This window comes from Lepus europaeus, chromosome 3 (assembly GCF_033115175.1).
Source record: "Lepus europaeus isolate LE1 chromosome 3, mLepTim1.pri, whole genome shotgun sequence".
Taxonomy (NCBI): Eukaryota; Metazoa; Chordata; class Mammalia; order Lagomorpha; family Leporidae; genus Lepus; species Lepus europaeus.
The window spans coordinates 94,256,977-94,284,506 of record NC_084829.1 but is presented as its reverse complement, the minus strand read 5'-3'; the positions used below and the strand labels follow the sequence as shown (position 1 = coordinate 94,284,506).

General features: G+C 42.8%; 1 protein-coding gene across 1 annotated transcript; it reads left to right on the top strand.

Annotated features, from left to right (window-relative positions):
- Window positions 1-4,992: 4,992 nt before the first annotated feature.
- NDUFAF4 (NADH:ubiquinone oxidoreductase complex assembly factor 4) lies at window positions 4,993-26,306 on the top strand. Its single transcript, XM_062186520.1, has 3 exons — window positions 4,993-5,207; window positions 5,717-5,820; window positions 23,703-26,306. Exons 1-3 carry the CDS (start codon window positions 5,072-5,074, stop codon window positions 23,988-23,990), a joined length of 528 nt encoding a protein of 175 aa, XP_062042504.1. The 5' UTR covers window positions 4,993-5,071; the 3' UTR covers window positions 23,991-26,306.
- The last annotated feature ends 1,224 nt before the right edge of the window (window positions 26,307-27,530 follow it).

Genomic DNA, 27,530 nt, shown 5'->3' with positions numbered 1-27,530 from the left:
AAGTGTCTTGTGACTGTATGAAGAGCACAAGGCATTCTCTCCACACTTTTGACTGTGGTGGACAGAACAAAAGTCCCTGTGGCACAATGGGTTAAACTACTTCTTGAAATGCCCATCTCCCATATCAGAGTGCTGGTTTGAGTCCCAGCTACTTCTAATCCAGCTTCCTGCTAATGCACCTTGAGAACACAGCAGATGTTCTTGGATCAAGCACTTGGACCTCTGCCACCCACATGGAAGACCTGGATGGAGTTCCTGGCTCCTGGCTTTGTCCCGGCCTACCCTTGACTATTGCTGGCTTTTGGGAAGTGAACCAAATAATGGACTCTCTCTCTCTCTCCCCCACTCCATTCTGTCTTTCAAATAGTAAATAAATAAATCTTTAATAAAAACAGCAATAACTTCACTCCCAAGAAGTCCATCCTTCAATCCCTGAAGCTGTGAGCATGTTGCTGTACATGACAAATGGTGCTTTGCAGGTGTGATGGAGTTAAGGATAGCGATACGGAACAAGTATCCTGGATTATCCACATAAATCCATAAGGGTGTTAAAGGAGGAAGAGGGAAGCAAGAAAGTGATAGGGAAGGAAATGTGACAAGACACTGTTGCAATTGTGGCCTGTTGAGAAATGCAAGAAGCTGCTAGGGGGCTAAAACAGGCAAAGAAGAGGATTTTCCCTGAGAGGTTCCAGGAGGAAAACCACGTGGCCGACATCTTGATGTCATCCTCATAAACATAATTTAGACTTCTGACCTCCAAACTATAAGATGATAAACTTTTGTTTTATGTCTCTCCTTTGTGGTCACTTACTAGTAGTGATGGAGAACTAACAGTGACAAAAGTCATGAGTGCAGTAACTGCACAGCAGGCTTCTGGGTGTAATTGCTAGTTGACAATTCTAGTCTATGAGACCCAGTGCTTCTCAGTCTAAATACTGCATTTGCACAAGGCCTAGATGGCTTGGGGTTTGGGCTTGGGATTTATCCCAATTATTTTAGATTTCACAAATCTACAACCCTTTGCCTCTATGAAACTGGCCAAGCTTGGGCATCCTATAAATAACTTGAGTAGAACTCTTAGAATTTGCTGGCTCCTGAGCTCCAGTGCAGGCAGTGGATAGATTCTTGCTGCCTGAACATCAACATCTCTACTAAAATCAGTCATCCATCCATAAATCTGCTGTGCCCGTAGCACTTAGGCCACTAAAACCTCTTGCAGCTCCCCTTTGTTCCTTGAGTCATCTGTCACCTGGCTTCAGTGACTGCGGGCCTTTGGAGAACACAGAATGCTGTTGAACTTTGTTCAAAGGAAGGAGTACACAATGGTAAAATGTGTGGGCAGAGAAAGACTGAGGAGGAAGAGGTGGGGGGAAGCCAGGAGGACTGGTTAGGGACCATTTCTCCTGCTGGAGGCTAGCCTCTAAGCTGATTCTCCTTCATATTTCAATCTTAATGAGTTTAACAATGCCACCATTTGTGAAGAGCATGCTAGTTAGGAAATGAAAGGCTAAATTTAGGGGCCAGCATTGTGGCATAATAGGTTAAGCATCCATCTGCAGTGCTGGCATCTGTGTGGGTGCCATTTGGAATCCCAGTTGCTCCACTTCCCATCCAGCTCTCTGCTATGGCCTGGGAAAGCAGCAGAAGATGGCCCAAGTCCTTGGGCCCCTGCACCTGTGTAGGAGACCCAGAGAAACTGCTGGCTCCTGGCTTTGGAAGGGCCCAGCTCTGACCATTGCAGCCATTTGAGAAGTGAACCAGCAGATGGAATACATCTGTCTCTCTCTCTGCCTCTGCCTCTCTGTCACTCTTTCAACTAAGTAAATAAATCTTTTTAAAAGAAGATATAACCAGGTGACCACTCAGAAAAAAGTCCTTTAAAAATAATTTAATAAAAATTAAATTTAGAATACCAATTTTTTAATCAAATAGTAAGATCCACAGAGAAAATGGATCTTCCTTTACTTTCAGATATTTAATTATTTTGTCCCTTTCCTTCACCTATATACCAGAGCTTCATAATATCTTTGGTTCTTTTTAAACTTCTCCCAGCTCCTCTGGACAATGGAACGCAATACAAATATTGAACATCATATTTTAAGTTAAGCACTGTACTAGACATATATATTTACTCTGTCTGAAAGTCCATTAGGTAAATGTGATGATCCCAATTAACATGAGGGATGTGGCTTCTGCCAGACTTAGTAACTGCACAAGGTCCCAGCTCTGGCAGCTTGGTTGATGTTCAGGCAGAGACAGCACATCCAGGGTCCAACTCCAGTCAGGGGTCCTTTGATTAATCTGACATTTGTTTAGTACCTACTGTGTACTAGCACTGTTCAATGTGTTTGGTACAGTGCTGAACAAAACACACAAAAATTCCTGTCCTCAAACAATTTACATTCCAGTGTGTTTAGAAGATGCTGGTTTTATTTCATTATTACCTTAAGGCATTCAGACATACACAGGTATTATAATATTCTACTCTGCTAGAAGCTTAATTCTGAACAGCAGTCTTTCCTTGGGGATCTGACTTCAACCTTTAACACAGGCCTCAAGGAAGCTTTTAAATTTAGACTTTCAGATAATTTATATGTTTTGACAAGAAGAGCTGGGATTATGCACTCATAGTTCGGGTTGTATTTCCATGATGATTCCCCAAGGTGGCAGCTAACTGTGCTTTTCTAGGGGAGTATGCCTGCCTGAGCAGTCCTGGACAAGACCAGGCAATGCAGCTAACGCATGTTAGATACTCCTTAAATGTTGAATCAGCTTTAACTGAATGGAATAATTTAAGAAATTCTTTCATGTAGTAATTTCCACTGACCCAACAATTCTTTATATGTTATTTAAAAATTTTTTTAAATATTTATTTATTTGAAAGGTGGAGTTACAGGGAGGCAGAGGCAGAGAGAGAGAGAGAGAGAGAGAGAGAGAGAGAGAGAGAGAGGAGAGAGAGGACTTCCATCTGCTGGTTCACTCCCCAAATGGCTGCAATAGCTGGAACTGAGTCGATCCGAAGTCAGGAGCCAGGTGCTTCTTCTGGGTCTCCCATGCAGGCACAGGGGTCCAAGGACTTGGGCCATCCTCTCCTGTTTTCCCAGACCATAGCAGAGAGCTGGATCAGAAGTGGAGCAGCTGGGACTCGAACCAGTGCCAGCGCCATGCCCCAAGACTACTAACATTACATTTTCATGCTGTCAGAAGTCTGGTAGATTTCTTGCAAACATTTTCACTTTTAAAATAACAGGGAGTGAGCAGAATAGCTATCAAAATTATTATGAACATTTATAGACATAATGAAGCGGATGAAAATTTTCTAGCATCCACAGAAATATGAATACCTTGGCTAAGAAGCACCAAGTCACGAGCAGGCTTCAAAATCTCAAAGATGGAAATCTTGGAGCAGCCTGCCACCTTCAGGATAACGTTCCAGTTAGCTCCAGCAGAGCAAAATGGCTTTAATCCTGCAAATTTCAAACACTCACGTGGAAATGTTTCCTGATAATCCATGGTGGAAGCTGTGCTCCTTCTAATAATGCTTTTGCTATGATTAAGCACTGTATTTAATAATTACATCTGTTTTCTTAAAACTGTCTCTTTGCTTCTTATTTTTTCACTGCTTTGACTCAATTATCTCTCTTTTTAAAAGATATTTATTTGAAAAGCAGGGAGAAAGAGAGAGAGAGAGAGAGAGAGAGAGAGAGAGAGAGAGAGAATATGAATGAAGCCAGGAGCTAAGAAATCCATCCAGGTCTCTCACATGGGTGGCAGGGGCCCAGCACTTGGGCCATCTTCCACTGCTTTCCCAGGCACATTAGAAGTTGGTTGGGAAGTGGAGCAGCCAAAACTTGAAATGGGGCTCTGATAGGGCATGCTGGCATTGGAAGCAGCAACTTAATCTGCTGTGCCACATGCTGGTCCTGATTCAATTAACATCAATTCTCTTTGCACTTTAAATTGGCTAAAAACAACCTATCTACCTTATTTCATGAAGCAGAGCTGAGAATACCAAAACCAGGTTTTGTTTTGCTATTCTCAAATACCAAATATTTGTAGCTTCAGATACACTGCTGCTTTCTTCCTGGTGGACTTCTTTTATCATAGATTCATCACAATATTTCCCAAGAATCTTAAATAAAAGCAGCACTACTGTACCAGAAATGGAAAGGAGAGAAAGAAATGGATGAATAGAGGGAAGGAGACACACACACACACACACACACAGAGAGAGAGAGAGAGAGAGAGAGAGAGAGAGAGAATATGAATCTCTAACACTCAGTTTTCCCTAGCCCTGTACTGGCTGTTTCTTTCATTAAGTTACACAGAGGTCTCCCAGATGTACATAAAATGGGAGAGGCAGATGAAAGAAGAAACATTGGAGAAAAATGAGGAGACTCAGTATTTAATAGTATGGAGAAATAAATTAGTAAGAAAAATATAGAGGGCAAAGAAAACAAACTAAAAGCAATAGCTTTAGGTCAAATGAGTTATGAGAGTGGGATGTGAAATCTAATGGAAAAAGGGAATTTGGTGGCTGGAAATGCATCAGGCAACGGGACAGGAAATGAAGAATGGCCCAGAATGTTCATCAAGAATGAATATCCCTACATTATTTTTCTTCAAAATCAATTTCCTTATGACTTTGATTTTCAGTTCTTGACTGCAATATTGGAATCACGTGGGAAATCCTAACTAATGCCAGGGCTCAATCTGAGAGTTAAATAAGTTAAATAAATAAATAAATAAATCTGAGAGTTAAAAGTCTGGAGTGGTGCCTAGCATGAAATTGTTTATCTTCTTCAGTGACTCCACGGGCTCCAAGGTTGAGAACCAGGCCTTAGGCCCCGCCCCAGAGTGTCCCGGGGAGGAGCCGCTCTCTTTGAAACGATCGAGCCTGAAACGCGCTGTGTGGCCTCCAGACCACGAGAGGGCGATGAGCGCACATTTAGCGCTCGCTTCCCGACCCGCGCGACTCTATACGTGCGCATGCTCCGTGCGCTCCAGAGGTCGCCCGCGCCGGTGTTTTCCCACGTGCGGAGTGAACCTAAGGACATCATGTCCTGAAGAGATGGGGGCTCAGGTGGTGCGGGCGATCAGGAACTTCAACCTGGAGAACCGAGCGGAACGGGAAATCAGCAAGATGAAGCCCTCTCCCGCTCCCAAGCACCCGTCCACCAAGAGCCTCCTCAGCGAACACTTGAGCCGTGAGTGGCGCGGGGGCGCGTCGGGGCGCGGCGTCCCGGTGCGGCCGGCCGGGCTGTTCCGCCCGGGGACCTGGATCCGCAGGTCCGCCTGCTCGGCCACCGCGCCCCGGGTGGGCAGGGCGCGGGACGGTGGAGCCGCCGGCTCGGTGACATTGACGCTGTCCTCGCCCGGGGGCGGGAGGCCGGCGAGGACAGTCCCTGAGGTGGCGGCCGGGGCCGGCGCCCACGGACCCTGGCCGGCCTTGGTCGTTCGTGCTCGGCGACTGGGCACAGAGAATCCGAGGGAGAAGGGGCCCGCGTGCAGCCAGGTCTGCTGTAGGCGTCTTCCCAGAACGATGGACGCCGGGCCCTGAGGGCCTAGTCTTTTGACGTCAATTTGAAAGGTTTCCTGAACTGCCCAAAGATTGTTTATTAAAAATAAAAGTCGAAGTGACGGTTTTGTGTTCTTTAGAATCTGAAGGAGTTTTCGCCTTTCAAATATTGTGACTTTTCCTTCTCTTTCCACCCAGACCATCCAGAAATTAAGGGAGAAATTGCTAGAAAAGATGACAAGCTGCTGTCGTTACTAAAAGATGTGTATGTTGATTCCACAGATCCTGTGACTACCGTGCAGGTAATGTGTATTTAAAAAATTATTTGAAATGTAAATGTTTAGTTTTGAACTTCCGATGTGATTTGAAGATACAGTTCTAAGAACAGAATGGTATTCCCTCTTCCTCTCTCCCTCCTTTCCTTTTCCTTTCTTCTCTTTTTAGTTTTGAGATGACATTTTAAAATTACATTACAGTAAATGGTCTTAATACTCCACCAAATAAGTTTAACAAGTAAAAAGCAAAAAGACCCCTGTTTAGTAGAAATATAGACAATAGTTATAAACAATAATGGAAACATGACCATTTTACCCATTTACAGTAAATTTTAAGGTACTCACAGATCATTAAAACTGTAGCAGTATAAAACTCTTAACCACTGGTTTGACAAAGGCATAAAACAAAGCTTTACAAAATGTGTTTGCAACAATACTGATACACACATTTTTAAAAAAATGTAGCACCCACATAAAAGGGGAAACATGAGGTATTTGTCTTTCTGGGTCCAGTTTATTTCACTCAACCTGATGCCCTCCAGTTGAGTCCATTTTGCTGCAAATGGTAGACTTTCATTCTGTTTTACAACTGAATAATATTCCACTGTGTGTGTGTGTGTGTGTATATATATATATATATATACACAACATTTTCTTTGCCATTCATCTGATGATGGACACCTTAGTGGGTTCCAAATGCTGGCTATTGTGGACCGCACTGTGATAAACATGGTGATGCAGGTATTACTGATATATTGTGTTCAGGTTTTTTGGCTATAAGCCCAGTAGTGGGATTGCTGGATCATATGGCAGTTCTATTTCTAGTTTTTAAAGAAATCTCCACACTTTTTCACAATGGCTGCACTAGTTGACATTCCCACCAACAGTGTGTAAGTTGTTCCCTTTTCTCCACATCCTCACCAGCATTTCTTATTGTCTTTTGGACTATAGCCTTTCTGGACAGGGGTTAGGTGATGTCTCATTGTGGTTTTGATTTTCATTTCTTTGATGGCTAGTGATGTTGGCCATTTGTATTTCTTTTAAGAGCTATTGAAGTCCTTTGCCCATTTCATAACTGGATTGGTTGTTTTTTCGTTGTTGAGTTTTTAAAGTTGCTGATATGTTGGGGATATTAATCCTTTGTCAGACAGGTAGTTTGCATATATTTTTCCCACTCTGTTGAATGTGGCTTCACTCTGTTGATCATTTCCTTTGCTGTGTATAAACTTTTGAGTTTGATATAGTCCCATTTGTTTAGTTTGCTTTTGTTTTCTGTGCTTTGTGGATCTTGTCTAGAAGTCATCCCTTACACCAGTGTCTTGGAGTCTCAGGTCTTAAATTTAGGTCTTTGATCCATCTTGAATTAATTTTTGTATATGGTGAGAGATATGGATCTGATTTCATCCCTCTACATATATGTATATGTGTATATGTGTGTGTATATATGTATATTATATATATATATATATATGTGTGTGCTGCGCCAATCCGAAGCCAGGAGCCAGGTGCTTCCTCCTGGTCTCCCATGCGGGTGCAGGGCCCAAGGACTTGGGCCATCCTCCACTGCCTTCCCGGGCCACAGCAGAGAGCTGGACTGGAAGAGGAGCAACCAGGACTAGAACCAGCGCCCATATGGGTTGCCAGCGCTGCAGGCGGAGGATTAACCAAGTGAGCCATGGCGCCGGCCCCTGAATTGGTTTATCAATTCTAACAGCTTTTGGTGGAATGTTTAAGTTTTTTCATGTACAACATCATGTCATCTGCAAACAGGAATGATTTAACTTCCTCTTTTCCAATTTTGATGCCCTTTATTTCTTTCCTCTCCTGAGATGCTCTTACCAAAACTTCCAGTACTATATTGAGTGAGAGAGGTGAATGTGGACATCATTGCATTGTTCAAGATCTGAGGGGAAATGCTTTTAGTTTTTTCCCCACTCAGTATGATATTGGTTGTTGATTTGTGACATATAGCCTTTATAATTTTGAGGAATTTCCTTCTATACCTAATTTGTGGAGGGTTTTATCATATAGCGGTGTTGCATCTTACCAAATGCTTTTTCTGCATCTATTGAGATGACATATGGTTTTGTTTTTCTTTCTGTTGATGTGATTTATGGTGTTTATTGACTTGCAAATGTTGAACTACCATTGAATCTGTCTGCTCTGTCAGTGAATTTTGGCAATCGTGTGTTTTCTTGATGTTAAATTTTTTTTTCTTTCTTTTTTTGATAGGCAGAGTGGACAGAGAGAGAGAGACAGAGAGAAAGGTCTTCCTTTTGCCGTTGGTTCACCCTCCAATGGCTGTTGCGGCTGGCGCGCTGCATTGCACTGATCCGAAGCCAGGAGCCAGGTGCTTCTCCTGGTCTCCCTTGCGGGTGCAGGACCCAAGGACTTGGGCCATCCTCCACTGCACTCCCGGGCCATAGCAGAGAGCTGGCCTGGAAGGGGGGCAACCAGGACAGAATCCGGCGCCCTGACTGGGACTAGAACCCGGTGTCCCGGCGCTGCAAGGTGGAGGATTAGCCTATTGAGCCACGGCGCCGGCTGATGTTTACTTCTAATGCAGGATGCCTTTCAGAATTTCTTCTAATGCTGGTCTAGAGGTGGTGAATTCTCTCAGTTTTTGCTTATCTAGAAAAACACTTTATTTTTCCTTCATGTTTAAAGGATAGCTTTGCTGGATTTAATATTCTTGTTTGAAAGTTTTTTCTTTGAAGACCTAAAATATATCACCCTATTCTCTCTGGCCCTGTATGGTTTCCACTGAGAAGTCTGATGTGAATTTAATTGGTTTTCCTTTATGTGTAACTTGTTGCTTTTCTCTTATTGTCTTTAGGATTCTCCTCTTTAACTTCTGGTGGTTTTATGACAATATGCCTTGGAAAAGAGTATTGGTTGAGTCTGCTTGGCGTTCTTTGAGCTTCTTGTATCTGGATGTCTATGTTTCTTTCAAGACCTAAGAAATTTTCAACTATTATTTCATTTAGCAGATTTTCAATGCCTTTTTCCTTTTCTTCTGCTTGAGGAATACCTATAATACAAATTTTGGTCATGTAATGGTGTTTTATGTAAACTTTGTTCATTCTTTTTAAGTCTTTGCTCTTTATTTTTGTTTGGCTTATTTCAAAATTTTTGGATTCAGGGTTAGAAATTCTATTCTGCTGTTTAAGTTCCGTCTTTTTTTTTTATTTCACTGATTGAAGATTTCATCTCCAAAGTTTTTATTTGGCTTTTAATGAGTTCTATCTCCTTAGTAATATTTCCATTCATGTCACTCATTGATTTCCTCTTTTTTTAATCTATCTAGTCTCTTGCATCTTGTTGATCATTATTTTGAATTCTATATCTGCCATTTCTTAGATTTCCTTCAGTTCAGTATCTAATTCTGGAGGAATATCATGTTCTTTTGGAGGCATGCCATGTTGCTTATTCATATCTGCTGTGTTCCTTTGTTGACATCTGCCATGTGGTTTATTTGTCCCTTCTTTATGGAGTAAGTTTTGCTGGAAAGAGTTGATGGTTTAGCTGGAATGCAGGGTATCATTTAACTTGTTGCTCTGACTTTGGTCTAAGGAAAACCAAGAATCTGGTCTCTGAGTAATTTTGTCTTAATGTCAGCTGTGTCTTCAAGTGACACAGTAGACTAGTCTGCTGCAGTTTGTAAGGATACAAGTGTGGCTTTGAGATGAATAAAGGTTTCCTTGGGTGTGTATCTTTGGTCTACAGAGAGTTCAGTGTCAGTGTCCATGGTGAATGTGATAGCTCAGGTGTTCTTGCTGCTGAGGAAGATGGGGGTGGCTGTCCCCTTGTCCTACTGGCAAGCCTGAGTGATGCTGGGGCTTAAAGCACCAATTGCTGTGTCTCCAGGACTGTGTGATATGGATGGACCCTTCCTCAGGTTCTGATAGGAAAGTTCAACTGGTGCTGTGGCTTATAATACCAACAACCCTAGTCCTGGAATGAGGGGATGTGAATTGACCCTGTTCCAGTACTACAGGGTGACTACAATTATACAGATTTTACTCTGGAGGGTATAAGTCCAGAGAGGTAGAACATGGATAAGGTTCTTCCCTCTCCACTGGGTAGATTCCAATGACATCGAGAAATTTCAAATGGATTGTTATAGTGCTAGTGTTGCAGAAAATAGTGAGGTCATTACCCAGATCTCCCAGGCTGGGAGCGGACTTTTTTCATGGGCTGCTTCTGGTGTTAGCCCTCAGAAACTAAGGTGATGAATCCCCCTTGCTCACATTGAGCAAGTTATGCGAGAGCTAACTTGAGGTTAATGCCCAAAAACTCCCACAGTTGTAGGGTGCAGGGGATATGTCATTTTACCCCACACGTTGCCCTGACTCTGACTGTGGTGCTGGTAGGAGAACAGTGGTGCACCCGCAAGTGTGGAGCTCTTTGGGAGTGGGGGAGGGAAAGGAAGCAGGGCTGCTTCTCTTCTGCAAGCCCTGCTGTTGCTCAGCCCCCAGTCAGCTCTCCAGGCTGAAGTAAAAGTCAGTGGGTAGGGACCGGTGTTGTGGCACAGTAGGTTAACCCTCCACCTGTGGTGCTGGCATCCCATATGGACACTGGTTCTAGTCCTGGCTACTCCACTTCCAATCCAGCTCTCTGCTGTGACCTGGGAAAGCAGTGGAAGATGGCCCAAGTGCTTGGGCCCCTGCACCTGCGTGGAAGACCTAGAAGAAGCTCCTTGCTCCTGACTTCGGATTGGCGTAGCTCCGACCATGGCAACCATTTGGGGAGTGAACCAGTGGATGGAAGACCTTTCTCTCTGTCTCTCCCTCTCACTGTCTGTAATTCTACCTTTCAAATAAATAAAATCTTAAAAAAAAAAAAAGAGGAGGGGTGGTCACTGGGTAGCTAGAATTTCCTGTCAGCTAAAACTGAGCACTGGGGCTTGTAGCAGTTTCTTCTATGTGGCGTGATAAGATGGCAGCTATAAGCTGGCAGTGGGCTGTGCCTTGTGGCTGACTGCAGTGGCGTCTCTGCCTTCTTTCTCTTCTTTTTTTTATTTAAAGAAATGTTTTTTTTAAAAGATTTATTGTGTACTGAGAAAGAGAGAAGGAAAGAGATCTTCCATCTGCTGGTTCACCCCCCAGATGGCTACAACTGCTGCAACTGTGCCAAGCCAAAGCCAAGAGCCTCTTCTGGGTCTGCCAAGAGGGTGCAGGGGCCCAAGCACTTGGTCTGTCTTTCACTGCTTTCCCAGGCACACTAGCAAGGAGCTGGATAGGAAGCACAACAGCCAGGACTCAAACCAGTGCCCATATGGGATTCTAGAAGGCTTGCAGGCAGCAGCTTTAGCCATAATGCCAGCTCCTGTCTTTTCTGTTTGTCCCACAGAGTCTTCACTTTTTTTTTTTTTTTCCACTTATTTGCTGAAAATTTCTGTCAGATCCTTGGAAACATAGTCTTCCCTTTGTTCTTTTCATATCTCAGAGCAGCTTAAGTTAGTGTGGCTATAACCTATTTAGCCATTGTGGATGTCAGGTAATGTGTATTTTAATTGTCAATAAATTACTTATTTTTTAGCTCCAGGAAAATGATGAGAGAACTGGCAAGTGGTACACAGAGATTCCTCTACTCTGTAGTTGAAATCAGAGTTAAGTACTAAATATAAGCACAATGGTTTAAGTAAGATATTTTCTCTCTGATTTATTGGATATTTAAAATTACCCGTGAAAGTATTAGTATGTACCCAAGTTGATTCATTGATTATTTAAAAAGACATGTGGAAGTATCAGTTGAATGCCTCTATGTGAATTTGATAACAAATCAGAACTTGTAGTACTTCCAGTTACTGCCTTTTTCTTTTTTCTTTTTTTTTTTGACAGGCAGAGTTAGACAGTGAGAGAGAGAGACAGAGAGAAAGGTCTTCCTTTTTCCGTTGGTTCACTCCCCAAGTGGCTGCTACGGCTGGCGTGTTGCGGTCGGTGCGCTGTGCCTATCCAAAGCCAGAAGCCAGATGCTTCCTCCTGGTCTCCCATGTGGGTGCAGGGCCCAAGGACCTGGGCCATCCTCCACTGCCTTTCCGGGACACAGCAGAGAGCTGGACTGGAAGAGGAGCAACCGGGACAGAATCCGGTGCCCCGACCGGGACTAGAACCCAGGGTGCCAGTGCCGCAGGCAGAGGATTAGCCTAGTGAGTGGCGGCACCGGCCAACCATTTTTTTTTTTTTTAAGATTTTATTTATTTGAGGGGTAGAGTTACAGACAGTGAGAGGGAAAGACAGAGAGAAAGGTCTTCCGTTCGTTGGTTTACTCCCCAAATGGTTGCCACGGTCGGAGTTGTGCTGATCTGAAGCCAGGAGCCAGGTGCTTCCTCCTGGTCTCCCACGCAGGTGCAGGGGCCCAAGCACTTGGGCCATCCTCCACTGCCCTCCCGGGCCACAGCAGAGAGCTGGATTGGAAGAAGAGCAGTGGGGACTAGAACCGGTGCTCATATGGGATGCCGGCACCACAGGCAGAGGATTAACCATTTGAGTTACAAAAGGAGGGCTTTAATACTGTTTTCTCAAATTAATATCAATTGAAGTATATTCTGATTTCAGGGATTCCTTTAGTGTTGTTTGGGGTTTTGTTGAGTTTATTGTTATTTTAAGGATATATTCAGGTTAGATATGTAAATTAGGGAGAGTGTCACAGAATATATTGGAAATGGGAATCCCTATATTAACAAGTTTGTATAATTTGTAAATAGCTAAGTCTATCCACACAATACGAAGAAATTCAGAAGGCTTGTGAAAGAATGGAATTATAAGGTAATTTGAATTTTCCATGAACTTTTTGAAGTTTCTTCATGTATGTAAGATTCATTTATCTGAGAGGCAGAGTTACAGCTTAAGAGGGAGAGACAGAGATCTTTCATTCACTGGTTTACTCTGCAGATGATGACAGTGGTCGGGCTGGGCCAGGCTGAAACCAGGAGCCTGTAATTGTATCCAGATCTCCCATGTTGGTGATGGGGGCCATATTCTACTGCTTTCCCCAGGTGCGTTAGCAGGGAGCTGGATCAGAAGTGGAGCAGCTAAGACGCGAACTGGCACCATTATGGGATGCTGGCATTGCAGGCAATGACTTAACCCCTGCTCCACAACACTGGCCCAAAGTCCCCTTTATATGTAAATCCATAAATCCATGTAAGTGCTGGATACGAGTACTTTGTGTTTAGTGCTAAACAAAACAGACCTGGTTGTTGGTACAGAGCTTTTGATATAAAACACACAGGTAATAAAAGAGGAGCTATTGTGCAGCTATATGTGGGGTACATCACTGCTGGAGAAGTATAGGCACTGTGAGAGTATATCGGAGGGATCTATTTGACATTGAATCAGGGATGATTTCAGAGGAAATGACATTTAAACTTAGGTCTGAAGGAAAAATTGGAGTTAACTAGGTGCAGGGGCAGGAAGTTTCTAGGTATGGGAAGAATTTTACTGATGGATGAAAAAGCATTCACAGCTACTTATAGGTTTCTTTATTTTCTATTCTAAAATTCTCTGGTACTTTTTGCTAGTTAGGAAGTAGACTGCACAGAGAGTTTTTAATACAGTTTTCATAAAAGGAAAAATAAAACTGTAACTGGCTTGTAAAAGAGATTGTAAGATTCAGTTACACTAGATAGTCACAGTAAAAAGGTTAAGAGATTGATGTACACTCTATTTTTAAGCTTGTCTTGAGTAATACTTCCAAGTTTTTTTCTCTTACATCATACTAAATTATGCATTCAAAAATTGGCTCTTGGGGCATGAGAGAAAACACTTTTTATGTATAAGTCACAGGTATACATGTAATACATGAAAAAGTATATAGTGGCATTAAAATTTCATGGGAAGCATTAGGAAAAGTCTCAAAAGACTCCTTTGGGGAAGTGATAATAAAAAATTGAATTGTCTATGTGTCCTTTTTGTTTTCTGCATTCCATAGTTTTCTTAATGATTTGTGATGTCTGTACATCAGTGATAACTGTGCCTATCATATAGCAAATAATGTCTAGATTTGTTGTCCGACTTGGCTGTTGCTGTTCATTATTCTGTCAAATATGTCAGCCTCTTTGTCCTTCATGGTACAGGAGGACTGGACCCAGTGTAGCATCATCAAAAATCTTATTTTCTTCTAGTAGTTTTATAACTATTTCATGTTAGAATATTTACTTGGCATTAAATGTGGTATTTGCAGAGGCTATTTTAACATCTTTTCAAATGAATGGCCAGTTGTTTATATGCAACTTGTTTAGCAACCTAGACCCTTTTCTCTCAAAATGTTACTATACTTACATCTCTTTTTTTATTTTTTTTTAACTTTTATTTAATGAATATAAATTTCCAAAGTACAGCTTATGGATTACAATGGCTTCTCCCCCCCCCATAACTTCCCTCCCACCCGCAACCCTCCCCTCTCCCGCTTCCTCTCCCCTTCCATTCATATCAAGATTCATTTTCAATTCTCTTTATATACAGAAGATCAATTAGTATATATTAAGTAAAGATTTTAACAGTTTGCACCCACACAGAAACACAAAGTGAAACATACTGTTTGAGTACTAGTTATAGCATTAAATCACAATGTACAGCACATTAAGGACAGAGATCCCACATGAGGAGCAAGTGCACAGTGACTCCTGTTGTTGACCCAACAAATTGACACTCTAGTTTATGGCGCCAGTAACCACCCTAGGCTGTCGTCATGAGTTGCCAAGGCTATGGAAGCCTTCCGAGTTTGCCGACTCTGATCATATTTAGACAAGGTTATAGTCAAAGTGGAAGTTCTCTCCTCCCTTCAGAGAAAGGCACCGCCCTCTTTTTTTTTTTTTTTTTAAGGGAAAGGGTTTATTGGGGAACACCCAACAGACCGGAGTGAAGGGGCGGCGAAGGGAAAGAGAGAGAAAGAAAGTATAAGAGAGAAACAGAGAGGAGAGTCGCTAAGAGAGAGGAGAGAGCAGAGAGGAGAGAGAAGAGAGACAAGAGAGGCCAAGAGAGTGCAGGAAAGAAGGGCCAAGAGAGAAGAACCAAGAGAGTAGGAGGGAAGAGCTGAGAGAGCACGTGTTCAGGAACAGGCCCTTTTAAAACTTTGCCAGAGGATGGGCAGGGAAGCAGGAGCAGCGAATCACATTAGGATGAGGGGTGGAGCCTGGGTAGCTGGGCCATGTGGCCACCTGGCTAAAACTGCCCCAGTTTCCTAACATTCCCCCCTTTTGTTTTTTATAAAGCAGGAGTTGTATGGGATTACATTAGTCTCAAAAGTCCAGAAGAGGTAGAGGGATGATAATCTGTCTTTAGAGCTACTTCCTGCTGACATGGGGCGACGAGGTACTCTTTGTTGGCATGGAGCGATGTCTCAGGCCGCTGTCTCTATATTTACATCTTAAGGTCTGTGTATGGACTAATCAGTTCTACTTTTTTTCCTTCTATTTTTGTATGTTAGCCCTACAAATTCTTTTTTTTTAAAGATTTATTTATTTATTTGAAAGGCAGAGTTTCAGAGAGGCAGAGGCAGAAAGAGAGAGGTCTTCCATCTGCTGGTTCATTCCCCAAATGTCTGCAACAGCCAGAGCTGGGCCAATCCGAAGCCAGGAATCGGGATCTTCTTCCAGGTCTTCCTTATGGGTGCAGAGGACCAAGAACTTAGGCTGTTTTCTTTTCTTTTTCTTTTTTTAAATTTATTTGCCAGGTAGAGTTATAGACAGTGAGAGAGAGACAGAGAGAAGGGTTTTCCTTCCGTTGGTTCACTCCCTAAATGGCCTGTATGGCCAGAATTGCACCGATCCAAAACCAGGAGCCAGGTGCTTCCTCCTGGTTTCCCATGTGGGTGCAGGGGCCCAACGACTTGGGCCATCCTCCACTGCCTTCCCGGGCCGCAGCAGAGAGCTGGACTGGAAGAGGAGCAACCGGGACTAGAATCGGCGCCCATATGGGATGCTGGCGCTGCAGGCAGAGGATTAACAAAGTGAGCCACGGTGCCTGCCCTTTAGGCTGTTTTCTACTGCTTTCTCATGCCATAGCAGAGAGCTGAATCAGAAGTGGAGCAGCTGGGACTCAAACCTATGCCCATATGGGATGGCTGCACTGCAATGGCTTTACATGCTATGCCATAGCGCCAGCCCCAGCCATACAAATTTAATTAATAGAGCTTTAGAGTATGTCATGATCTATTTTATTATTATTATTATTTTTAGATTTATTTATTTGAAAGTGTTGCAGAGAGAGTGAGAGACAGAGAGAGGTCTTTCATCTGCTGCTTCACTCCCCAAATGACCTCAATGGCCAGGGCTGTGCCAGGCTGAAGCCAGGAACCTGGAACTCCTTCCAGGTCTCCTATGTGTATGTAACAGGGGCCCAAATGTGGCTCATCTTCTACTACTATCCTAGGTGCATCAGCAGGGAGGTGAGTCAGAAGTGGAGCTCTGAGAATTATATGGGATGCCAGTGTTGTAGGTGTTGACTTAACTCATGGCACCATGTATTGATAACTTTTGTCACCTCTCATTCTTTTCCAAATTTCTTGTTTTTTTTTTTCTCATTTTTTTCCAAATCAACCTGTGTATCAGTTGGCACGGTCTTTATGGTCTTTATTATCTTTTTAAAGATTTATTTATTTATTTGAGAGGCAGAGTTATAGAGAGGCAGAGAGAGAGAGAGAAATCTTCCATCTGGTGATTTACTCCCCAAATGGCCAAAACAGCTGGAGCTGTGCCGACTCGAAGCCAGGAGCTTCTGGATCTTCCCACATGGCTGCAGGGGCCCAAGCACTTGAGCCATCCTCTACTGCTTTCTCAAGACTTAGCAGAGAGCTGCATCAGAAGTGGAGTAGCCAGGACTCCAGCCAGCACCCATATGGGACGCTGGCACTGCAGGTGGTGGCTTTACCCACTCCACCAGAACGCTGGCTCCCCTGGTATGGTCTTTAAAAACTCCTATTTGGGTTTTGAGTTTAATTGAACTGAAATTTATAGATTAATTTAGGATGACTCAGTATCTTCTGATTGTTGAGTCTTTGAAGGATAGAAGGAAGGTTATTGCTCTAGGTAGGGTCTTTTTTCACCCCTTCCCCCTTTTTTAAGATTGATTTATTTATTTGAAAGGCAGAGTTACAGGCTGTGGTGAGAAAGTCTTCCATCTGCTGGTTCATTCCCCAAGAGACCACAACAGCCAGAGCTGGGCCAATACAAAGCCAGGAGCCAGGAGCTTCTTCCAGGTCTCCCACATGGGAGTAGGGACCCAAGGACTCGGGCCACCTTCTGCCCTCCCCAGGCCATAGCAGAGAGCTGGATTGGAAGTGAAGCAGCTGGAACTTGAACCGGCCCCCACGTAGGATGCTGGCACTGCAGGTGGCAGCTTTACCCACTACGCCACAGTGCCAGCCCCTACCCTGGTTTTTTTTTTTTTGACAGGCAGAGTAGACAGTGAGAGAGAGAGACAGAGAGAAAGGTCTTCCTTTTGCCGTTGGTTCACCCTCCAATGGCCGCCGCGGTAGCGCGCTGCGGCCGGCGCACCGCGCTGTTCCGATGGCAGGAGCCAGGTGCTTCTCCTGGTCTCCCATGGGGTGCAGGACCCAAGGACTTGGGCCATCCTCCACTGCACTCCCTAGCCACAGCAGAGAGCTGGCCTGGAAGAGGGGCAACCGGGACAGGATCGGTGCTCCGACCGGGACTAGAACCCGGTGTGCCGGCGCCGCAAGGCGGAGGATTAGCCTGTTGAGCCACGGCGCCGGCCCCTACCCTGGTTTTTTAAAAACTGCCTATTGCTAGAATATTAGAAAGCTAGTAATTTTGTATTGCAGCTGTTCCCCATGCTAAGTTATTATATCTCTTATTGTTCTACAGATAATTTCCCATCTGTAAGAAATTATACTTATTCTCCTTTTCTAGTATTTATGCTTAATTTACTTAATTATTTTTTTAAAAAATTGATTTAAGTTATAGAAGGTTCACGTATTTCAAATAGATTTAGGAACATAGTGACATTTCCCCCGCAACCCTCCCTCCCTCCCTTGCTCCAACCCTTCTTCCTCCTCCCTCTCACATTCCAACTCTTACTAGTTGTTACAGAGATCTGTTTTCAGCTTATTTAATAATCACATAGCTAACCCTACACTGAGTAAAAGATTTCAACAAATAGTATGAAGAATAAAAGAAAAAGCACTGTTCTTCAATGGAAAAGGGCTGTAAACAATCATCAGATCTTGAAATGTCTATTTTACTCCAATACATTACATTTCAGTTAGTCATTTCACTGATCTTTTGTGTTGTTTTTTTGGTTTCAATTTTATTTCTTCGATGTTAATTATTTTTTCTTCCTACTAATTTTGGGTTTGGTTTGCTGTTTTTCTAGATCCTTGAGATGCATTATTTGACAGGTAGAGTTACAGACAGTGAGAGAAAGTCAAAGAGAAAGGTCTTCATTCCGTTGGTTCGCTCCCCTAATGGCTGCTACGGCCGGTGCTGCGCCGATCCGAAGCCAGAAGCCAAGTGCTTCTTCCCAGTCTCCCATGTGGGTGCAGGGACCCAAGGACTTGGACCATCCTCCACTGCCCTCCCGGGCCACAGCAGAGAGCTGTATTGGAAGAAGAGCAACCGGGACTAGTGCCCGGTACCCCAACCGGGACTAGAACCCAGGGTGGCGGTGCCTCAGGCAGAGGATTAGCCAAGTGAGCCATGGCGCCGGCCTGAATTCTTCATTTCTAATATTTCATTTTGATCTATTGTATTCTTCATGCCTAATATTTCATTTGATTCTCTTTAAAATCTCAATTTCATGGGAAAAAATTTCATTCATGTATGGTTTTCTTTAACTCATGGATTTGCTTCTGATTGTTTTTGAGTAGTGTTTTCATAATTTTTTTGAATTCTGTTCCCAGCATTTCCTCAATCTCTTCATCTTCACATACTAATATTGAAGTGTTGTGTTTCTTTTGGGGGTTCATGGTGCCTTCCTGTTCTTGTTTATTGAATTTCTGTGTTTGTTTTTAGTGGGATTATTTTTGTTTTTTCCTCTGGTGGCTTTTATCTTTGAGCTGTGCCTCTGTATGGCTTAGTGGGATGTCTGCACTTTGAGTGAATATCAGAAAGTATGTGGTGGGTGTGGCCAGGGAGCTCTGGTCAGTGCTCCAGGGTGGAGCGAGAATCCTGTAGATCTCAATGCCCAGGTGTTAGCCCCCAATGTGTTCTGTGCCACTGTACGAACCGCACAAATGACCTGTGCAGGGTTTACTATAAGCCCAGCCACCTCCCAGCTAGACTCAAAGTCAGTGGGGACTGCAGATTGTTCCCTCTGCTAGAATCACTGGATCACATGGGCACAGAAGAGCCACTGGCTGAAAGTTGCTCCACCACCGCCGCCAGTACTGCTGTGAAGGTGATGTTCTATCAGCTAGTTCTTGTGCACGTGCACAAAGTCTTGTGCAACTCCTCCCAGACCCCAAATGGTGCCTGCCCTCTTTCAGCGGGGCAGCAGGCGCTGTTGTGGGGAAAGTGGAGTGAGACAAATGTGCCCCCTCTACTTCCACTGGGTCTGCAGGCAATTGCTAGCAACAGCTGGCTCCCAGGGCTCCAGTCAGGACTGAAGCCTCGCTCTCCCTCGGTTCTATCACCATGGGTTGTTGCAGTCTGGTCTCACCTCTGTCTCCAAGCTGGTGCCTGTGTTTGTGCTGCATGTCCATACCCTTCACACAGGTACACGGGGTTTCTCTTCCTCTTGTAAGATTTCCAGTGCGGTTTTCTCTCCAATTCTCTCCTGAAAGTGTACTTCGTACACCCCTAATCTGCCATCTTGGAATCCTCCCTTTAATGTTGTCTGTAACATTAAAAGCATTCTCACCTGTTTTTTTCCTTGCAGGATGCTTCTAATCTTTCAGCATTGATTATAAAATGATAGCGGTTTCTGACTAAAAAATACTTTTATCCCATTTCTATCCTCAGAATTTTGGTATTTCTTAATTAAGAGAGGATATTGGGTTTTGTTAAATGTTTCCGGTTTCAAAAAGTTAGTATTAATTTTAGTATTTAATACTATTTAGAAGGGTTCAATAAAGATGTGTTTGGAGTGGAAGGAAGATGTACTTGGTAATAGGAAAGTGAGAGAAGCTTTGAGTTGTGAAAAGTGAAGAAGTGAGTATGAGTATTTCAGGCTAAGATTGTGTTACGAAGATATGAGAGTGAATGATGCTTCCCTTTGGGGGAGAGTGAGAAGGGTGAATTTGGAAGAAAAGATTTGGTTAGAAAATAACAGAGCCAGAGAGTGAAGGTCCTTATTTGTCTTGCTAAGAAATTTTGCTCTTATCTCAAGGGCAATGGGATGTCATTAAAAGGCTTCAAATTGCAAAATGGCGTCAGACAAGCGAGTGGGCTGGGAGGGAACAAAATGCACTTTTATTCAGTTAAAGGAGACTGGCTAACAGATGTTTGCAATAGTTTCTGCAGGTGACATTGGCTTAGATTTGGGTAATTCTGTGGCCGTAGGGGAGAAGTGAATGGGTTCTTGGGAGACTTAGGAGGCGGTGTCAAAAGGATTTGGTCATGCAGTGAGAGAGAGGGAAGTGTCAGGCATAATCCTTATTTTCTGACATGGGTGTGGGAGGTGGGTGGTATTGGTTACTGAGATTGAGAATATGGGGGTAGAATTGGTTGTATGTTCAGTTTTAGACACTGACGTTGAAGTGCATGTAGGTCATCCAAGTGGAGAAGCCCATTAGGCATTTGAGACTTTAAGTCTGGAAGTCATGAAGCAGTGTAAATTTTAGATCACAGATAGTAATGGAAGATGGGGATTGTGTGAGATTATTTTGGAAGAATGTGTAGAGTGAGAAGGAGGCCTGGGTTGGAACTCGTGGCACACTAGCATTTAAGTGGCAGCAGATGAGAAAGGGACCACAAAGAATACCAAGCAGGAATCACTGGAGAAATAGATGGGAAACTGGGAGAGGCATGGCATGAAAACCAAAGAGAAAGATAGTAAAATCTATGTGGGAGTGGTCAACAGTGTCAGATATAGTGAGATGCTATAGTGACTTCAAATAAGATCTGAAAGGTGCCATCTGAATTAAGCAACTAGGGTATCATTAGGGATAGTGGATGTTGCTGTCTTTAAACCTTCACTAAAGAAAAAGAAGCGTCATAAAGGAGGTATTGGTTTGAAGTTTAGTGGGAGTTTTACAAAGATAGTGACTAGCATTTCATATTTTGGGCAGGAAGCAGCAGTCGGCCGAGTGCAGCTGAAGAGAAGGAGAGAATGGTTGGTGTAGCTAGATAATAAGAATGGAATACAGAGCACAAATTAAGGAGTTAAGCTTGGATTAGACAGATATGGATGGCTCTGTGTATGCTTAGGTCCTATTTATATTGGAGGCAATAATTTATTTTCTCAGGCAAGTTCTCTAGCAGCATTTGAATTTATTCAAAGTGTTCAAAGGCATTAAATGTGAAAAGCAGGGCCTGCATTATGGCATAGTGGGTTAAGCTGCCTTCTACTATACCAAGATTCCATATTGGAGCGCTGATTCGAGTCCCTGCTACTCCACTTCCTGTCCAGTTCTCTGCTGATATGCTTGAGAAAGCAGAATAAGATGGTCCAAGTACTTGAACCCCTGTGACCCATGTGGGAGACCTGGATGTAATTCTACCCACTGGGTGGAATTCCTGGCCCAGTCCCAACTATCATGGCCATTTGGAGAGTGAGCCAGCAGATTGGAAAGTCTTTGTCTTTCTGTCTCTTCCCCTCTCTCTATAACTCTGACTTTTCAAATAAATAAAATAAATCTTAAGAAAAATAATAAATTTGAAAAGTGAGGGGCCGGTGCTTTGGCGTAGCTGGTAAAGCCGCTGCATGCAGTGCTAGCATCCCACATGGGCTCCAGTTCTAGTCCTGGCTGCTCCTCTTCCAGTCCAGCTCTCTGCTATGGCCTGGGAAAGCAATAGAGGATGGTCTAAGTGCTTGGGGCCCTGCACCCACATGGGAGACCCAGAAGAAGCTCCTGGCTCCTGGCTTCGCATTGGCCCAGCTCTGGCCCTTGCAGACATTTGCGGAGTGAACCAGAGGATGGAAGACCTCTCTCTCCCTCTCTGTCTCTCTTTCTCTCTCTCTCTACCTCTCTGTAATTCTGCCTTTCAAATAAAATAAATAAATATTTAAAAAAAATTTTTGAAAAGTGAAGCTAGGAAACAGAATGGAGCCTGTCAGGTAAGCTGCTAGGGCAGCATGAGAATCATGCCCTTCCAAAACACACACAGCACAGCTTTTATTTGCTTATTTAAAAAAAAAAATTAATATTTATTTGAAAGGGAGAGCAGGAGAGTGAAAGAGATCTTCCAAAGCACAGGTTCCCCCCCCCCCCCCGCCCCAAAGATTCATCTATTTATTTGAAAGGTAGAGTTACAGAGAGGCAGAGGCAGAGAGAGAGAGGTCTTCCATCCACTGGTTACTCCCTTCATGGCTGCAATGGCCAGAGGTAGGCTGATCTGAAGCTAGCAGCCAGGAGCGTCTTCTGTCTCCCACTTGGGTGCAGCAGCCCAGGCACTTGGGCCATATTCTGCTGCTTTCCCAGGTGCATTAGCAGGGAGCTGGATGGGAAATGGAGCAGCCTGGACTCTAACCATTGCCCATATGGTATGCCAGATTTGCAGGTAGTGGTTCTACCCGCTGTGCCACAGTTCCAGCCTCTAAGCACAAATTTTAAAAATTGTACTCTACAATAAATTTGCCTTTTATGTTTTCCCTGAACTTTCTGAATTACCCTTACATATACCTTATACTCATAGCCTCAAGGTAATTTACACTGTTATGAGTGCACCTGTGTTTTGACAATGAATTGTCCCAGGTGGTAAAATGGGGGACTTTTCCTCCTGTGACATCATGGTGATGCTCAGAAAGTTTAGGATTTTGGAGCATTTGAGATTTTTGTATTTGGGATACTGAACCTGTATATGAAATGTGATGAACATATGGGATGAATGGTATCCATTCAGTTGTTATTTCCAAGAATTGTATGAATTCTTGATCATAGAATTATAGTTAATGAAAAGATAGTGTAGCAGGAACTGATGCCGAGGCTCACTTAGTTAATCCTCTGCTTGCGCCACTGGCATCCCATATGGGCGCTGGGTTCTAGTCCTGGTTGCTCCTCTTCCAGTCCAGCTCTCTGCTGTGGTCCAGGAGGGCAGTGGAGGATGGCCCAGGTGCTTGGGCCCTGCACCTGCATGGGAGACCAGGAGGAAGCACCTGGCTCCTGGCTTCAGATCAGCGCAGTGCCCGCCGTAGCGGCCATTTGAGGGGATGAACCAATGGAAGGAAGATCTTTCTCTCTGTCTTTCTCTCTCACTGCCTAACTCTGCTTGTCAAATAAAAAAATAAATAAATAAATAAATTTTAAAAAAAGATAGTGCAGGGCCGGCGCCGCGGCTCACTAGGCTAATCCTCCGCCTTGCGGCGCCGGCACACCGGGTTCTAGTCCCGGTCGGGGCACCGATCCTGTCCCGGTTGCCCCTCTTCCAGGCCAGCTCTCTGCTGTGGCCAGGGAGTGCAGTGGAGGATGGCCCAAGTCCTTGGGCCCTGCACCCCATGGGAGACCAGGAGAAGCACCTGGCTCCTGCCATCGGAACAGCGTGGTGCGCCGGCCGCAGCGCGCTACAGCGGCGGCCATTGGAGGGTGAACCAACGGCAAAAGGAAGACCTTTCTCTCTGTCTCTCTCTCTCTCTCACTGTCCACTCTGCCTGTCAAAAAAAAAAGATAGTGCAGCAAAAGTGCAACTAAACCATAGTTTATGTAATAAGAAAATGCAGTTTGGGAAAGCATGTGGAGTATTTATTTGAAGGGGAATAGTATAGATTTGAGAAGTATGAAAGTAGATATCTAATCTTCTCTCATTCTAAAAGCCTTATTTATTTGTTTGTTTGTTTTTGCCATACCAGGTAAAAGATGCCGAAACTCGTCAGGAGCCAAAGGAATTCAGATTGCCGAAAGGCCATCACTTTGATATGATGGATATTAAGAACATTCCCAAAGGCAAAATTTCCATTGTAGAAGCATTGACACTGCTCAATAATCATAAACTTCATCCAGAGACATGGACTGCTAACAAAATAGCACAGGAATACCATTTAGAACTGAAAGATGTAAATTCCCTTCTCAAATATTTTGTCACTTTTGAAGTCAAAGTTTTTCCTCCTGAAGACAAGAAAGCGATACAACCAAAATGAAGAAAATCATGAAATTACTGTTCCTGTGTGTACTTCCCATCCACCATCCCATTCATTTCCTCATTTTTAGCATATTAAATTATATAAATTGCCAGGTGTTTAATGCTCCCTACTTCTGAGAGCATACTGTTTATTGAGTGCTATTAACTTCTCAGTATTGCTCATTGAATGTATTTTGTTTTCTTTTGGATTTTAATTTGGTTTGGGCATAGTTTGAATGTATATGTCAATATGTCTAATTGGCAGATTTATAACATGACTATAAGTCAAAGAGTTAAAGTATTATTTTAGGCACATCTTACCAGCTTTTAAACTAGTTATATGGCCTCTTGGGAAATGTCTTGAATCCCTCATTTAACATTTGGAGTTTCACTTTCCAATTTAGGTGGCTTATTTTTTACCATGGAACATTGAAAGTAAGCTTTCCTAACACATTTTCTTGTTAGGAAAAGGAGGATTTGACAGTGAGGTAGAATAAGAATATTTTCCAATAAAGGCAGATAGGAGATGGACAGAAAATTAGAAAACTACTTCAATAAGAATTAGCAAGGACTTTAAATTTTTTTTTCACTTATCAGAGACAGAGAAAGGGAGAGTTCCTGGTCCTCCGGCTCAGTCCTCAAATGTCCACATGAACTTGGCTGGAGCCAGGAGTTGAGAACCAAATGCAGGTCTCCATGTTATTTGAGCCACCACTACTGCCTCTGAAGCTCTGCATAGGCAGAAAGCTGGAATAGAACAGAAGGAATAGGAGCAGAAGCCGGGAATAGAACACAGGTACTCCCATATGAAGGAATAGGAGCAGAAGCCGGGAATAGAACACAGGTACTCCCATATGAAGTGCAGGTGTCTTGACCATTAGGCTAAACACCTGCTTCCTGTTTTTTTATTTTGTTTTGAATTGATTTAGATGTGAAATGACTGTAATTATTAAAAAACAATTAATGTTTATAAAATGTAAAATGTTAGTAATTTTTGCATTGCCAAGTAAGTCAAAAGCTTTCAGAAAGATAACAGTAGGAATTATTTGAAAAAAATAGCTTTTTTCTTTATTTGATACAGAATTGCAAGAAAAATTTAAAGAATAATTAAACCAAGAAACCATGTTAAAGAATTTGTTGATCAAATATAATCTGATACTAATAATAGTTGAGAGAATAATAAAAATAGCAAGTGGAAATGTAAAGTGTGATTATTGAAAGGAATCTGGGAAATTGTTTTACCCATTCACAAACTTGAGAGCACAAACACATGTACTAGGTACTTGGCTGTACTAGTACTTAGCTTTACTTAATATGTTGGCACCTGTGGAATCTTGGGTAGGTTGTATAGCCTCTGAGATGGAATTTCTACTATAAAATGAGTATAATGCTTCCTTACTTAAACCTAAGGGTTACTGTGAAGGCAAATAATAAAAGGACTACAAAGGACCAAGAACAGTGGTGGTTTTTGTGATTGAGAACATACCCCTGAGGAGATACATGACCTCGGATTCTGTAGTTCAGTCACATAGCCCAGTCCAGAATTTAGGTTTTCGGAATCCTCCTAGTGAGTTTTTATATTAAGCTAAAAAAAGCATATCTCAAAAGGGTAAGATATGTGATTTGTGGAAATGTTAGTGTTATCAGTGTACTGCAGAGGGAAGATAGGTTCCTTTGGAAGAGGTATGGAAGATGCTAAGGAATTCAGCATGGTGATGGAACGAAGCATTTCTAGTAATGCTGTTTTTAAATGGAGTTTCATTAACATACCTAATATATGTTTGATTCAATTGAATAGTTTAAAGAAGAACATGAACTTAAAAAATACAGAATGGCTTTTTGAAACTAAATGAAAACTTTTATCATGTAAAGGTCAACACTTGAATACTAGTATTACTGTCTACTGCTTTGGTCTGACCCATCTTCCCTGTTCTAAGGGCTGTTGTTACATGGTGTCTCATGATAAAGTGCCTCTTATTCATTGGCCTAGTACACTGCTTTTTATTATGTATAGGAGAGCACTTGGGTAGTACATGGAAGTACATGGAGTTTCAAACCAGAAAACTTAAGTGTAGACACTTTTCTAGGTATTTTACAGATGTTCCTTTGTTTAATGTTTACCAGAGATGTGAGGATAAATGCTGTTAGCAATATTACTGGGAAAATTAAAGCAGCTTCAGTAACTTTTTGAAGATAACTTACTGTTGAGTCCTGGGTTTAAAGCCTGGTAGGTTATTTTCAGAGCCTTGCATTCCTACCTGCTGTACTTTATTGCCTTTCTACAGAATTATGAGAAGTGGGATGGCACGCAGGCTGCCTGGGAAAGTGGAGATTAGGAATACCGGTGATCACTGTATGAGGATCACTGGGGAAAATAAAGATGTTTGGATCCTTTCGGCTGTGAGGGACTAGGTTAGTTTGGGAGACTCCTGGATTGATGAACTCTGGATCCAAGGGCATTTTAAACATTTAATGACCACTGGCACCAAGAATGTCAATACTGTGCCCTTCATCCATGCAGTTTAGTGTCAGCAAATCATTGTGATAGAAGGAGCATAAACAGAAGAGAGGTTTTAAGTTTGAAGAAAGGAAGCTTTCCAGTTGATGGAGAGAAGGAAAAAATTCTTGGAGCTGAGATTAGGGTTAAGCAGGGGAAGGGGAAGGAGGTGGGAGGTTAATTAATCAGAAGAACTGGGATCCAAAGAACTGATAAGGAGAGACTTTCTGCAGAAAAGTGGTTGGATTTGGGAGTTTTAGCATAAATAAGTAGGAGGACCATATAATTTCATTACTTGAAGTGAGACACCAGAGTGAAAGGAGGCATCAGTTACATTAAGACAATAGGGGCAATAGGCATGAACTAGAATATCCTGACTACAGTAGGAGGTGCGGTAGCTTAACCACAAAACACACTATCGGAGGTCTTGAAGATCACCTGGGAGCTGGATATAACCCTCTTACCTCCAAGTTACCAGCATTTAACATCTCATGTTCACTCAGTAATGATTCCTTCATATGCAGAGGGTTTTGCTTGGTGCCCAAGTACTTGGACGTTCTGTCTACTCAATGCTCTTAAACGCCTGTAATACCAAGAAATTCGAAAGTGGGGCTCTAGATAATTGGTAGTGTTGAGGAGACTTCTACCCATACTTGGAAGGATTGAATTAAAGTGGCTCAAAATACCCTGAATTGTGCTCAAAGATAGTTTGTAGAGTCCAAGTTGAAATATGCAAATAAATAAGCAAATGTAAAAGGTTAAAATGGTTATATGCACCTCAGATAGCCATCACTCATTGTTTATGGCTGCTCTGTCTTATTTGGTCTGACAAAGACTAATTCATGAAACAGTTTTGAGAGAAGGAGTGGGTACCCAGTTTATCTGTATATGCATACTCTGTTTCTTATGCTTCAAGAGCAGTAGAACTGGATTACTTTTTAGGAGAATTGAAGAAATATCAAAAGTACTTATTGGTTTAAAACTATAAAAATGCAGAGTTTTTAATTCAGAACATTTGGGTCATTGATTCCATGAATGATTCATGCTTCCCCCACACTTTGC